The 16,228-nt window shown below is 39.8% G+C and overlaps 1 protein-coding gene across 5 annotated transcripts in view; it reads left to right on the forward strand.

The window, feature by feature from the left end:
• The window catches only part of ESR2 (estrogen receptor 2), a 40,013-nt gene that overhangs the window by 19,696 nt on the left and 4,089 nt on the right, over nucleotides 1-16,228 (forward strand). For all 5 annotated transcript variants that reach the window (XM_085580899.1, XM_085580898.1, XM_021554489.4 and 2 more), the window contains exons 5-7: nucleotides 8,044-8,343; nucleotides 12,885-13,023; nucleotides 15,505-15,638. In XM_085580899.1, the coding sequence (XP_085437025.1) occupies nucleotides 8,044-8,343; nucleotides 12,885-13,023; nucleotides 15,505-15,638 (573 nt within the window). The remainder of the gene's footprint in view (nucleotides 1-8,043; nucleotides 8,344-12,884; nucleotides 13,024-15,504; nucleotides 15,639-16,228) is intronic.

The raw sequence follows: 16,228 nt of genomic DNA on the forward strand, positions 1-16,228 counted from the left end.
TCAAGAGCTGCTGCTTCCAGAACCTTCCAGAGCCAGTCCTTGCTCATGTGAGGCAAAGGAGCCTGTGCTGTGCTCTGCTGCTTGGATGCTCTGCAGGAGCAGCAGTGTCACGTCGAAGCAGTCATTAATTAACCCAGCATTCCACCTCTGATGGTGGCAAGAGGAGTGTTGGAATGAGAGCAGCACCTGCGTGGAACTACTGCTGTCAGCTCTCAGCTTCCAAAAATTGCTGGTTGGGGATGTTACTAGAATGATAGATTTTCTGTTGTCCCTCTTTTTAACCCTATTGAGGTGTAGCATCTATGGCATTCCTCAGCAGCTTGGCCACCCATCCTGGGAGGAACCAGATCTCTGGTTACCAGGCTTTTGTGGGGGGCTTTGGTGGGGCAGTGAGGGGAAGGCATTGGGAGAGAAGTTCCTTTTTTGAACAAGCTATCTTCAGATGATGCCCCACAGCTCTTCCACCAAAAGAAATAGTGAACAACCACTTTTTGTCACTGCACGACTCAAAATTATCCAGCCTTTTCTTTTATCCCTGTCTTGTACTTACAGCAATGTGACTTCAATGCAGTTGATCATTTATAGGTGATGCTTTAAAGGTTACTTTTAAGAAAAAAATTATTTGAGAAATGCTTCTATCTAATGTATGTTTACAGTCAAGGTTTGCTGTTTCTTATAGATTCCCCAATGTATGTAAGAGAAACAGGCTGGGAAAATAACCCATAAGAACACTGGAATGGACAGGAGAAGGTCTCTGTGCTTGGCTCTCCATGATTTGCAGCTGTGTATCTTGTTTCATCCCATTTAATGCAGATACCTATTTCTGTTTCAAAACTAGACTCTGTTTTCATCCTCCTACAGCTTTGATCTGCAGACTGTTTTCAAAATATGACTTCTTTAATTAGGAACATTGTTTAGAATTTCAGCCTGCATTTATTGCTGAACAATTAATGTCCATTTTTTTCTGGCAACAACATTGTCTTTTAGCATAGAGGCTCCTCTTCTCTTGTTAATAACCTGGTTTTGTTTAAGGACTGCATCATATCCTCTCACAACCTTTGTTTTAGTTAGATAAATAAAGCAAGAAGACTTCTCTTCTTGCAAAATAGAAAAGTAGATGAATATGGAAATCATCAGGGTAGCTTGTCCCTCCACCTGCTCCAGGCAGAGATAACCCAATTTGCACTTGGATGCCCAGAATCATGGACAGCATTCCTGTGACTCCTCACTGCAGCAGCACTGATACATCTCTGCTGCTGCAGGAGCTTTCCTCTGCACATATCCCAGGATCCTATTTGCCTTTTCCAAGGTAACATCATGCTGGCAGTTCATAATCACACCTTGATCTGTTATGACTGCAGTCTCCCCGTTCATTTCTAGCTGACAACTCCCAGAGTAGAACTGAAATTTCAGCAGTTCCTTGTATTATTTTTGTACTCCTCAAGTACATCTAGTTTCTTCTGCTCAAGTCAGATGCTTTTTCTATGTGAAGCTCCTGTCTTTTCCTGCAGCAATGGTGCAACTCAACTTTATTGGTGTTTGGTCTTACCTCCAGGAAGGAAAGCTTTACACCTGCAAATAAGAGTGCTTTCAAAATCTTACTTTCTTAATTGTGCCACTGTCTTTTGGTCATTTTTATGACTCAGAATTTTGCTCAAAGTTTTTCCAAGGGAGCTTTCTATAAAGCCCCAGTTCTGGAGTTGGAAAGGTTTGGTAAAGATTGATTCCATAATGATATTATAAGGTAGACCTCCACAGTGCTTGCCTAAAATTAATCCTTTTATCCTAGATCTCCAGAAAGTCCTGATGTGTGATTAGACCTCAGAGGCACTGTGGTATTACAAGTAATAAATTATAGGATGCACTTATGTCCTAGCCTGTGTTCCCTTGAATCTTGTCACATATTAATGAACATGGTTTTTATAATAATTTTATAATAATGATTGTCTGCAGGACATTGGTGACTATGCCAGGCAAAAGAAAAAAGACATTGAAACTATAACTGAAAAAAAAAAGAAATGTATTTTTAAACTATTAGTTTTTTAAATAGTAGCACTAAAGCTTGAAACTCTTGAGAATTTAATTTGAGAGTCTGAACAATTCATTTGAAGAAAAAAAGAACATTAAAATTACTCAGAACCATCTGAGTCACCTGATGAGTTAAGTGGCACCTGTGAGTAATGCTGGTGTATGGACACATGGCGACAGACATTTAAACCAGATAGATTTTAAGACAGTATTTCCTGCATGAAATGTAAATGCCATTTCCTGAAGACCAGAGAAATTGTCTCTCAGACATTTTCTCACAAGAACTGTGCTTTAATAAAAACTTTTTATTGTAGAAAGCCATAAAAGAGAACACTTTGTTTTTAATGACGGCTTTTCTGCATCTCTGCTCCTTCTGAGGTCACTTAGTGAAAGGATTGGTTCACATCTGCTGAAGCCCTGGATGGGATGGAATGGTTTATGAGTGCATTTTTGCTCAGTGGAGACTTGTGTCCAGCAGAAGAGATAAAAGAAGTTCAATTGCCACTTTGTTGTTTGAGAGTTCTTCATAAAATCTTATCACCATTCCCATCATACCTTTAAATCCTCGCTTTGCATATTATCAATAGACAACTCGAGAGAAAACACACACTTAGAAACTTGTTTAAAACAAGTTTATGTGCCTAAATCTGATTAAGCAGTACAGGCACCTTCCATACAGTAGGAGATGGCAGAAAAGTGTTGTTCTACAGCTTCTTGGTCTGAAATTCTCCTGGATGTCATCACCTTCAGAAATGTTAAGAAGTCAGCCCAACAAGCCACAGGTGTTTTGGTGGAGGCCAGCTTGGGGTGACTTGTGTTAAGGTAAAATTGGATTTTCTTATGAAATATTCCATCATTGCCAAAAGCACCAGGGTCGTAGACATTGCATCTGCCAATTCCTCTGCAGGAAATCTATGTTCCTTGCTGTTCCAACAAGGCAGCTACTGCTAAAGTTTGGCAGCAGGACTCCTAAGTGGTAGAAAAAATAATTAACAAAAAAAAATTGCATGGTCATCAGGAACAGAGGAAAGAGAAAAACTGCAGCAAACTCTGCCCAGATATCTTAAATAAAAGGATAAAACTGATCTTCCCTTGGAACTTTCTGGTGTTTACCTGGGGAGCTGAAATGGACTTGGGCTATTTGTCAAAGGCAGTGAAGAAGAGGGGAGTTGCTTTATCACTTTTCACTCTTGGAGCAGTTATGCCCTGCTTTGCTTTTGGTTTGCTTCCTGGGGCTCAAATAGACTTTCTTTCACAAGGAGTTTTCAGTTTCCCTGACTTATTTCCCTCCTCTGTACTGCTCCTGTATCTTTTCCCCCATGTGTCAGTTCTCAATATGTTGAAATTATTCTGAAGGTAAAGCTCCTTTCAGCCCTGAGTGAGGAGGCTGAGAGGCCACACTCCAGTGATGGAGAGATGCAACTCTTGAATCTTGAAAATTTGACAACTTTGCAGGAAGGAAAACAGATTTCTCTGTGGGCTGGTTCAGGATTTGGCCCTTTCTCCTGTGTGTGGCTGTTGTGTGCAGTTGAAATCCTGTAAAGCACTTTTCACACAGTAAGTAAGTGGGGACAAAATGTTTCAAGACATTCTCTGGACATCAGATGTATTAATTGAATTTCAGCTTTTATAGCAACCACTATAATTTCTGGTCACGTTCTCATGTGCACACAGGCAGATGGCAGCTCCTTTGTCAGTGGCTCTACTCTTGAGAACTCAATTTGAGAGTCTGCTCTGGAGTATGTATTTCCATTTGCTTTGAAAGGTGATTGGAGTGATAAAGATTTACCAATATCTACTGGAGCAGGTTTGAACTCACACACTTTCAAAAACTGATTATAAAATATCCAGTGGTAGAATCTGCAGTTGCTACAGAACTGGTTAGTTATGTGAGCCATGGCCAGGGACCAAAATCAGTATGAAGGGCAACATGCCATGTGACTGCCCACCATATCAGACAGCATTTGTGATTTTCAGAGAATTTGCAGAGCTTGAAAAATGGTGTTTCATTGCCAGTAATACCTGCTGTGGCTGAGCAAACAACAGGCTCATTTTAATGACCTTTTTCCAATGTGCCTTACTTCTTATATCTTGGGGTCATTTGCTCATGGTCTATGGTGCTGTAGCTCAAGGTCTTGCCCTTGGTCCAGCATTCTCAGCTGAATACAGCAATTTTCTTGCACAAAATAGCTCTAAATAAGGAGAATGTGGTAGGAAGAATGAGGGATTTGATCATTTTGCACTTCAGCAATTGCCTGAGTTACATTTATAGAAATGAATATAAGATATTAAGAATAGTTTGGGAGTTTGTAGTAAAGTCAAAGATAGCCCCTAATCTAGGAAACTGTGATTTATTTCTCTGCCTTTACACACAGTGATCCACATCTCTGTATCTACTTAAGCAAACATTAGGCTGGTTGAAAATTATTTATAACATATAATTTTATTAACAGTTATACGTGTCTGTTGTATGCTAATATATATATATATATAAAGGTAAAATTTCTTGGTCCTGCCTAAACTTTGGATTTGAATAGAAAGAAAAGAAGCTCCTTTACGTTGTTGAAAGCTGTTGTTTTAATTGGAAAGACTGGTGTTTTCTGCAGTGTCAGCTGACTAGAAAGTTTAAATGTAGCTTTCTTTTACTTTAAATACAAGCAGAAAAGAATAGAAAGTATTAATAAATGGTAATATCTTTTAAGTATCTTTTATGCACACTGCTTGGTGATTCAGCCTACTTCTGCTTTGGCAATATATGGTGAATAAAAAAATACCACAAATAACTCAGAATCTTCTTTGGTTGGTTTTATTCCCACCTTGTTTTTGTCATCAGTTATATTTTCTTTAGTAGCAAGTTTTTTATGTGGAAATGTAATACTCCTAGTCTGGCTCTCTGCACTGGTAATGTTATTATAAAAATTTGGTATATGTTTTAAATAGAGCATATTTTATATTATAATAATTGGTTATATAAGAAACTTGATTCATTTAAATAACCTAAAATAATATAAAGGGGTTTGCTAGTTCTCAGTAAGAACCCTCCACAAGTCTTGAGACCTTTAATACACTCAAAATCATAACCTGATTGAATTAGCTTTAGATGGAGCACTGAGTACAGCTGTGCAGATGGAAATTGGTCAAGATTTTCTCACTTAGAACAGAATGCTGAAGTTCTTTTTAAATTGCTTTTAAATTTGATTTCTTTGATATTCGTTAAAATATCTGCTCAATTATCTGTGTTTATATATTCTGTATATTCATATAAGCTTAAATTTATATTTATAAGCTGCAAGATGCTACTTTAAGATCTTTACAACAGTTAATTGGAAAGGATAACTCAGATAATGCATGTCACAGAGCATTTGGTATTTTTGGTAGCCCAAGAAAATTTTTACTCTATTCTGCCCATAGCTTTTATTCCCTTTGCTATTTTTCTTGTTCTGTATTTCAAGGTGCCTCTGGGAAATGTGCTTCAGTTTTCTAAATAGTGAAAACAATTCTTTGTGGTTATGGTCTCTCCCATGCTGGGGAGATCCCAGCCATGCAGCTCTGTAGGCAGAGCACCCTGGCACCTGGGCATCTCCTCATCTCCTCAGCTGTCCTCTCATTCCAGTTGCCTATTTCACTCTCAGCCTTTACTTTTCATCTTCCCTGATGGAAAATACATACTTTCTGTGCATTACAAGAGTTCAGAACAGTCTGTGGCCCACTGTGCCATTTTACTATTTTATGGAAGCTAACAAACCACTTCAAGATTTTCCTCTTGACCTTTGTGCATTACTCAAGAAATGAGGCTTAGCAGAGAGTTCATTACATTATCCAGGTGTCTTTGTAGAAAATTGTCTATGCCTTGGTGGCCTTTGACTCATTTCAGGAAGAATTTGCCCAGACTGATGGTGGAAGAAATTCCTTTGTTACTTCTGTAGTTCTGCATGGAATATTTTTTTGGGTATTTTCATCAAGTCTCATTCCATGAATCTACATAAGATAATGTCTCATGCCCTGTCTCTGCTGCTGTGTTGCCTTCCCTTAGTTGATATTCATCTGCTCTGGTAACTTCTAGCTAGTTATCATTTGGCTAAGCATTTGGTTCTACAAATTATTTATTTCATTCAATCCATTATTTGTGCAAATATCCTGTCTGCACTCAGCCCATTTTATCATACCCACATCCCTTTCAAAGTTGCAAAAACCATCCTTTTTCCAAATGGTGCAGGCCTTAAGCTGGACTTGCAGCTGAAAAATACTTCCAGTTGCAAAGGGCCTGTCCCACTTGGGTGACTCTGTCCCTGAGGTCTGTTCATCAAACCAGCTTTGCCTCTTGGTCTTCTCCCATCTCTTGGATTTCCAGGGAAAGGGGGTTCTCCAGTATTCAGAACTTTAATGAGAACTTCTTTAACTTTCTCCTGCATCCAATGTGGTTTACTGAAGTGAGTGAGGGCCATGGGTAACTGGAAGATCTACATCCTAAAAATCCTGGAATATTCTGTTGGTCCTTATTCAGTCAAGTTGTTCCTGACTGGCCTTTGCATTCAGCCCTCCCACAGACTGACCCAAATGCTGTTTGACAGCTGCTGAAAATGTGACAGGGCTATGATCTGAAAAGCCACCTCCACCTGAGGCTCCTCTGCCACATGAACCTGAGAATCTGCACTCACTTAGCAACTTATTTAGCTTGTCAACAGTATCTGATATTAATTTTTTGTGCCCCCACTGCCCTAATTTTAATTTGGCTTATGTTTGGACCTCTTTGCTAGCTGAAGTAGAACTATAGCTGAGTATTTGATGAATGTTATGGTTTTGGAGAAGCTTTTTTTTTTTTTTTTTTTTATAGACTCTCCTTGGAAGCTATGCAAAAACAAGTAACAGTGATGCTACCAATAACACTGACCAAAACTGAACAATGTTTAGATTTCTCAGAAGGAATAATTAATTAAATCTGGGAATGTAAGGGACTGCTCTTTGCAATAGAAACAGCCTTCTGCAGACAGACCTCCACACAGGGTGTTTGCTCTTAGTTGTAGATATCTGAATTCCCTTTAGAGAAACTCCTGCTGGGTTTTTGCGCCATGGGGAGAAAATAGGTTGAATCTTGTGAATCCCTGGCTGAGCATCCAGCTAACTTTGAGGCCCAGCTGTGCTTGTTCCTGAGACATCTAATCTGTAACATGGCCCAGACTTTCAAGTCTTTTATTTCCCCCGTTTACATATAAAGCAAAATTTGCAATCAGCTATCTTTATTTGCCTTTAAAGACCTGATTTATATCTTTTTTATGTCAATGGGAGTTTTTCCCTGGACTTTTAAACTGAGTTAACTGAGGTTCAAAACAAAACATTTTTAAACTTTATTTTTGTTTAGCAGAATAAACAAAACTGAAGTCAGAGGGGACAAAGTGCTGAATGTCCTAGAAACTTAACGCTCAATATTACAACATGCAATATTAAAGGTGTCCTGGTTTGAAAAGCAAAACCAGTGAGAGGCTCTAAGTCAGAAATACAATTTATTAGGAAAATGGGAACAAAGAACCAAATACGTACAATAGCACAAAAGAAGAACCACTGACAGAGTTAGAGATACAACCTGACACTTGCTGGCTAGGGCGGTGGTAGCAGATGTGGTTCTGTCCAAGCAGTGATCCTGTAGACTGGTGTGGTTTCCTTCTGGATGTCCAGTGTAGAGAAGGTCTCAGCTGTTCCTCTTGGAAGAGGGGATCTCCTTGCTGTGTGCACAGCCCTGCTTATATCCTTGATGGTATCGTTTGGCTCCTCCATGCTGTGATCTTATCAGTCCTGTGGCTGAAAGAACAGCTCCTCCTGGAGGGACTTATCTCTGAGTCACGAGATAAGGAAAGAAAGGGTTTGCAGCTTGAGGTGGTAATGGAATACACCCCAATATTATAACCTAGGACAAAAGGGTTTTCCTCCTTCTCCCCAAACATTTGGGTTTACATAAGGGAGGAAAATTCAGTGGGGGAAAAACTTTCCAATAATGCAACCGCGTGCCTCTCGTGGCAGGCTCGCGAAGGGAGCGCTGCGGGTACCGGATCCTGCGGAGCCACCGCAGCGCCGAGGAGCGGGCGCGATGCCTGGGCAGAGCCAGGCGGTACAACGAGGCGGCCACGCGGGTGAAGGAGATCCTGCTGAGCGCCCTCAGCCCCGAGCAGTTCGTGCTGACCCTGCTGGAGGCAGAGCCGCCCCACGTGCTGGTCAGCCGGCCCAGCAAACCCTTCACCGAGGCCTCCATGATGATGTCCTTGACCAAGCTGGCGGACAAAGAGCTGGTGCACATGATCGGCTGGGCCAAGAAGATTCCTGGTGAGACATTCAGGCTTGTTCTCATTTGTTTTGGTCCGTGGTTTTACCCGGCAATGTGTCCTTCTCTGCTCTGATGTGACAGAGCAGCACAGTAAGTCCATGGTGTAGAAGTCAAGCTTTCTATCCTGCTGAGTAATGGAGAGTTTATTGCTCTCAGTAATTAACCTGGATGTTTTTTGATTTAGCCTCAATATAACCCAGGACTTGCTGTTTGTTCTTACTCAAACACTTGTTCATTTTGCTACAAAGCAGAGGTGGTGGTGTAGGTAATTTCTATCTCAGCTACAAATACCTGATTAAGCTGATTTAGAAGGTTCATTTAACACCAAATTCTTTCCTTGAGTCCTCATAGAAGGTTTCTAGTAGCTGGTGAAAACTGAACAGTGTCTGAGTCCTGGGTGTCTGCAATAGATTCATTTGACAGAGTTGCTACAGAAAAACATCAGGGGAGCTCAGTATTGATTTCAGATTTATCATGTCCACTCCTTCAAAACAAAAATCAGTAAGGGTTCTTTTGGTTATTGGCAACCCCCAGATCCAGTGCAGTACAACTACCTGTGTCAGTGCCTGGAATGTCTCAAATGTCTCCATGGCATCATGGCAATGAACCATTTAACTTCTCCCAAACCAGAAATGGTGAACATTTGCAATTCCTTCTACTTGAAGTACCCATGACTAAAAAAAGGCAGAATAAAAATGAAAAGTGAGCTGAAAGCATGGAATAATTGGTGGACCCATAGCAGTATGGAGCTTGATCCTGAGCTTCAGATAGAATGCACTGCTGGGGGCCAGCACTCCATGGGTCCTCTCCTGGATTTTGTGCTGAAGGATTCAGGGTGTGCTGGTGTGTGCCCTGCCCTTGTCCTGGTGTGCACTGGAAAGAGCTGCTGCTGCTGGAGAACACTCTTGAGAAAACATGACTAGAACCCTTCCCTCCAGAAACACAGTGTGTGCACAATGCAGGAAGCAAACTTGGAGGAGAATATTTCATTTAATCCTTAAATTATGAATTTTGCCATCAGGGAAGCACATCCTCCTTCAGGTGTGGGTGGAGTGGCTGATGTGCTTCCAGCTCCAGCTGCTGAACCCATCTCCCAGGGGCAGAACACTCTCACACGGTGTTGGAGGGTCCAGCTGTGATGGTTTTGGGGTGTGCAGATTCCAGGCCAGCTGCTGGGGAGAAGATGTTTGCACCCTCGAGCATCTCAAACCCTGCCAGATGTCTGCAAAGTGATAATAGTTTTGCTGTTAATGCGGGATGCTTAAAAACTGAGAGCCCAAATCCTTTAGACTTATTTTTTTTTGTAGCTTAAGGAACTCTGAAAATAACTGTGAAGTAACCATAAGGGGTTAAATGGTATCTATTGTTATAATTTCTTGTCTAATCATAAAAATGTGATTAAAAGGTGCCATTTCGGAGGACTCAACTTAGTTATGTTTGTCTGATAGGAAGTGAATTGTGAAGGGAAATCAATCTAAGAAAATGACCTCATTTTCACCAATGTTTCAGTGGGGAAAAACCTCCAACCCAACTTTTCTATTTTCTGATTATTTTTTAACTCCAAGACACTTTTTTTTTGAAAAACAAACCCAGAAACCCAAACCTTCCACCAATTAAGATTAATTATTTTTATTTTTTAAAAGATCAGTTTCCAAACTAACCTGAATTTTGGCTTTGGTTGCTTTTAGTTTATTTTCATCATATGTCAGAATTAAAAACTTTTTTCTTGGCAGTAAGAAAACTGTATGAAAAAAAAAAAAAGTTGAAGCAATGAAACCCGTTCAAAACAGTTCTTGGGAATGCTGATACTTTGTTGTCTCTGTTTGTTTTTTCTGATCACTCCTGTTACAGAGAACAGAAATAAACAGCATTTTAGAGCAATGCCAAAAAATAGATGTGATGTTTAATGTGCATCCAATTATAAGTAACACTGCCATATCACTTGGCAGTTGGACCACTAACTTCAGTGTGGATTGATTTTTTTAATTTTGTTTTTCTTTAAAAAGCTGTGATGACTAAAGCTCAGGTCATGGAATTTTATTTTTCAAAAACTCTTACCTGAAGGTAATCATGCCCATCCCTGCCTGGTTCCTGGACGTAATGTCTTAGGAAAAAATAGAGAGTTCTTGACTAATGGCCCAGTGAGCAGTAATTTTACTTTCGAAAAGCTGAATGTTTGCTTTTGTGTACCTAGGTTTGAAGTCCATTTTCATCTCTAAGTTATTATTGGATATTATTTTGACGCTCACTGGAGGTGAAAAAAAAATAAAATTTCCTTATTGTATTAACAGTAACTTTCTGCCTAAATAGGAAAAAATAATGTTTATATTTTTGTGAAATTTTCATGTTTCATATTTAATGACAGTCTTTTGTTATGAATTTTATTCTGGCTGTATTTTTGTTCTGGATGTTCAACCTAATAGAGTATATTTTTTTTGTTGCTTGGTAAAATAGAAGCTGACATCTGGATTTTTTTCCTTCTGAATTCCGAGTATTTTAATTCTTGGTTGTCAGGTAGCAGAACACAGCTTCTATAGTTGCTTTTTGCTTTGCTGACCTAGTCTAAAAGAGTTTACATGGTTCATTGCTGAACCTGTATTGCAAATCGATAAGATGCTGTCACAATATCAAAATTTGGATTCATTAGGCAGCCCAGTGTGTTGCTGACCAGAGCAGTGTGTCTTTTCCTAGCTTTTACACATTCAGCACAAGTTGTTTTTTTCTTCTCTCTTAGCAATTTATAATTAAATGATAAGGAATAGACCCAACAATCTAAGGGATGTGCCATACAGACAAAAATTATTAGTTTAATGTAGTCTGGAGGGAATTAAGTGGGGCTCCTGAGGCTGCAGTGAAAGCTGTGGTGGTTGTTTTCTGTCCTGCACCTTTGGAGCATGAGATTGTCAGGAAAAGGAGAATTAGAGTCCTTCTAACAGCTGTGCTAAATGGCCATAGCTCCTACTGCTGCCGCTGATAATGCGAGTTTAGCAGATGACATCCATGATAAATCTGGATTTTCAAGAACCTGTAGATTGAACCCAGGGACTTGGTCTGACATCTCACTCAACTGAGAGTTTTTAAACCTGATCATTCCTTGTTTATGCTAGAGAAATCAGTACCTGGCAGTGTAAATGTTTATTTAAATATACTCCAAAATGTCTTTGGGCTGCTGTTTCCCAGGAAACTGGCACTGTCAGTTTTGGTACCATTTCACACTTCCGTGAATATTTTCCTAAAAGCAGTTTTAAATGATGAGGGTGTGTGGCAGCTAATCTGTTGTTGGCTGCGTGTTCTGTGTAAATTCTGTGACAGTGGAACCCAGGAGGGAAGGCAGCACTCCTGGGCTCCTGTTACCCTTCCTATAAAAGCAGAGGCAGGGCTGTAGCAGCTTTGGAAAGCAGCTACAATGTGCAGTGATGATAAAAGTGAGCTTTGCCCAGTTCATGTCAGCCCCTGGCTGTCGCTGCCTGTCTTCCAGCTGAGTAGTGTAATAAGATTAAAATGCATTAAGCATTTGTATAAATTACTGATAGGGAGATTCTTTGGCAGCCCTAACCTCCTGTGTGTGTTTTGAGACCTCAACAACCAGGAAGAACTTCAGGAAACCAGTCTGCCATGGCCAGGCTGTATGGATTTGTCACCATGCAGTGTCAGAGATGCCAGCCCATCTGAAAATGGAGCACCAAGGGCCCAAGCTAAAGAAGCTCAGCTTTGAAAACTGTGGCCTGATCTTGTTTTTGATCACTGAGCAGCTCTTCATCATATCAGTGTTTTCCTCCTTGATTGAACAGTCTGTTTTCCCATCAATGTTTTGAAAATTTGCACTTCTGATCTTTTGGTTTGGAGTGTATGAATTTTATTTCTCCTATTTTTTCTTTTGACTTCTGGGCATTATTTTTTCCCAGTCTTTTTTTTTTTTTTTTTTTTTTTTTTTTTTTTTTTTTTTTTTTCAGGGGAAGAGAAAAGATGGGCTGTGACTGTGTCTGCCTTCTGGCTGTGCTGCAATGTTAGCTGGGGCCTTGCTAGAAGTTCTGGAGAGAAATGAATCATAGAATCATGGAATGAGTAGGGTTGGAAGGGACTTTAAAGATCACCTTGTTTCAACCTCCTGACATGTGCAGGGGCACCTTCCTCTAGAACAGGTTGCTCAGAGCCCCATCCAGCCTGGCCCTAAACACTCCCAGGAATGGGGCAGCCACAGCTTTACTGTGCCAGTGCCTCGCAATATTTCTTCTAGCATCTCTCCTCTTTTAGGATGAGAACATAAAGCAGGTGACTCTTCAATCATTTGGCTTTCACCAGCTGTATGGGACTAATTGCACTAAAACACCACTCTACTTTATTCCAAATATTTTGTAGATGATGATAACTGCCAATATTTTGGTTCCTATTTGAAATGGCAGCCTGCCACTTTGGATGTCAGTGCTTCCTTATCACCACATAGTTCTTTCTGGCTTTTGTTTCTCATATGCACATTTTTCTTTATCAAAACAGTGCATTTAACAAGCTGATTTATTTTATGCTATTTGCATCACTTTAGGCTTCATTGATCTCAGCCTCTATGACCAAGTAAGGCTCTTGGAGAGCTGCTGGATGGAAGTTCTAATGATTGGTTTGATGTGGAGATCAATTGACCATCCTGGGAAACTGATTTTTGCACCAGACCTTGTATTAGACAGGTAAGAGGAATGAATTTCTTGAGAACACTTCATATTAGCATGTTTGAAGGTGGGGTGAATTGTAAGAGGAAGAGGATTAAACATGACAGATGTTAATAATATTTCATTTAAAAGTATAATTTACTTGTAGTTGTAACAATTATGTCCTAAGGTTCCACATCCTCACAGGACTTAAGGAATGCTAAAATGTAAAAGCAAATTCCTGATCTCCTGTAGCACTGAGTGTGAAGTTTCTCTGCATTTTTTTCACATCTTTTGGTGGTTTTGTTCCCTATGTTCCAGATCTCTAGATGCTGAAACTGGCCATACAGCAACACAAGGCACTGCATTGTCCATTTGTCCCTACAACCCTCATTAAAAAGGAGATATGATGTCAGGCAATATTTTAATTCTTTTAAATAGGTTCCTGCCTGTTTTGTTCCTGCCACTACAGCAGACTTTATATTCAGCTATAATAGTGAACATTGGAGCACTAGCTGAGGGGGGTTTAAAGACCTCTACCTTGCTGTTGGATACTAAGAATATTTTTTTCCAGCTACAGCAGGGTGTTTTCACGTTTAAAGATTATTTCTCCATAGCATCATGTTCCAGAAAGGAAGAATATGGATTAGTAAGGATGTTTTTTTACAGAACCTTAGAAGGATTTGACCTGAGCTTCACATTGGTAAAAAGTCAGGGAAGAAATCTACTCTCTTGGGTAGTTTTAAAATACCCTTTAGGTTTTCAGCCTGGGAGAATTCAAATTTGCACCAGTTCTGTGACTTGAAATCAATAATTATCATTGTAGATATAGACAGGCAAAATACGTTAATAAGAAAAAAATTTACAAAACAGAGGAAATAAATATTATTTGCTCATATAAAATTCAATGCAATGACCAGAAATTGATGAAAATGTACAATACATTTAATTGCTCAAGAGTTAATATGTGCTGAATAGAGTAAGAATATTTGATGCATTTCTTCATTTCCTCAAGACATAGCAGAGTGGGAGCTTACAAGAGTCTGGGTGTGCTGTAATTTTATTCAGGACATCCTTATATGAACCTAGCCTATAACTTGATTGTTTTTATCTTAGTTGAACTTAGAATCCCAGAATGGTTTGGGTTGGAAGGGACCTTAAAGATCATCTCATTCCCCCACCCTGCCATGGGCAGGGACACCTTCCACCAGATCAGCCTGCTCAGAGCCCATCCAACCTGAACATTTCCAGGGATGGGGCATCCACAGCTTCTCTGGGCAACCTGTGCCAGGGCCTCAGCATCCTCACAGTCAAGAATTTCTTCAAAATCTCTAATCTAAACCTATTCTCTTTCCATTTGAAGCCATTCCCTCTTGTCCTGTCCCTCCAGGCCCTTTTCCAAAGTCCCTCTCCAGCTCTCTTGGAGGCTTTTAGACACTGCATGGGGCTCTGAGGTCTCCCTGGAGCCTTCAGATACCTTTCATACATAATCTTTGCAGACAATATTTCTCTGGAACCTCTGTCCTTGTTTTGAATCTGGCAGCTCTCTGTCCTTCTCTAAAGATTAATATTCTTCTTTGCTATGAGAAACACGGGAAACTAGGCACTAAAAAATACTTTTTGCACGCAGAACCTGCTGCCCTAGGTGGTGTTACCTGCATGTTCCTGCCTCCAGCCTAAAGCTTCAGCACCTTTCTTTTGGGATCCTGTAAATTTATTTTATTTTTCTGCACTGCTATGCTTAAATCTGTCTTATCTTAAAAAGTTAGAGAGAAAAAAAATCTCCCATTAAAAAGAGGATAAGGAGCCTCCCTTTGAATACTATTGTTGTAGAGATTAACCACTTTTTTAGTCCAGTACATATAAAACAAAACTAACAAAAAAACTGGAACAGCAACTTCAGTAGTTTGAGATTGGCCATTGCTGAATTTTAAACAAATAGGAATGACTTGTTTGGGGTGTTTTTCAGATCTGAAAATAGGACCACTTCCCACCAAAACCCTACATACCTTCCAATACCTGCCCAGAAAAAGTGCCAGGAGATAGGGTCAAGAGTTGATTTATTCTTTAAAAATATCTTGTTATTCCAAGTAACTTATTTTAGGAAGTCTTTATTTTTTACCAAGTCCTGAGGCCTCCATTAGGTAGAAACATTATTATTGGTTGTGGGTAACTCCTTATGAAACAAATCTGGAAAATAATTCAAGGTGGTACTGTGCCCTGCACCACAGGATTTCAGACTGATTATCCAGAATTATACAGGCTGAGAGGATACAGAAATAGGATCACACTTATGGCCAATTCTACTTGCACTTTAATGAGAAAATCAGTTTCTTATAAATGCTGAGCTTTCATACCAGTGTAATTTTCAATTTAGATTTCATGATAGAACCTTTTAAATTCTCCCAAAGATGAGATAAGATAGGCCTTCTGCAGCCTCCTTCATGCTTTGACTTTTATCTGTCTGAGTCAGTTCCTTAATTCTACTTTTTTGGTAACATGTTGAATATGTTTCCATAGGGATGAGGGGAAATGTGTAGAGGGAATTTTGGAGATCTTTGATATGCTCCTGGCCATGACCTCGAGGTTCCGAGAGCTGAAGCTGCAGCACAAGGAGTACCTGTGTGTCAAGGCAATGATCCTCCTCAATTCCAGTGAGTATGTGCTTGCCTCTAATGCTCACCAAACTGCACTTTTCATTTTGAGGATGGCTGGGAGATCAGCCTCAAAAAACCCAAATGTCAAATGATAAAAAACTGTTGTAATAGAATAAAAGGAATGTAAGGATTTTCTGTCTCTGATAGATTGTAAAGATTTTTGCTCAGGAAACTTCTTAGCTGTCTAATTTGCTGTATTTAGGAGCTATGTCCTGTTCTAAGAACTGCATGAAAGACCCCAAATTCTGATAGCTTCTCACAAGGTGATGCTCATGGCTCAGGCTGTGGGTCTGTCCTTGTGGATGGGAAACTTTGCTCCTATCTCTGTGGATCCCAGTCATGTGTAAAGCTGCTGTGCAGTCCTACAAACCTGTCCTTAATTCTTAATTCTAGTAATGCTAGTTACTCAACTGAGTGATGATTAATGGGGCTTAAATGTTCCTATTTAATGGTAATGAGTTGGTTAGAAATGATTGGAAGTACTCAGCAATTCTGCAGGGTGTTTCAGGGCAGGAGCTTTGCTTTGCAGCCTCTCACACTAGGTGTGTTTTTGCTAGTTTAGGGTAGCCTTAAGTAAAAATTATTTT

The sequence above is a fragment of the Lonchura striata genome, chromosome 5 (assembly GCF_050655825.1).
Source record: "Lonchura striata isolate lonStrDom1 chromosome 5, ASM5065582v1, whole genome shotgun sequence".
Lineage (NCBI taxonomy): Eukaryota > Metazoa > Chordata > Aves > Passeriformes > Estrildidae > Lonchura > Lonchura striata.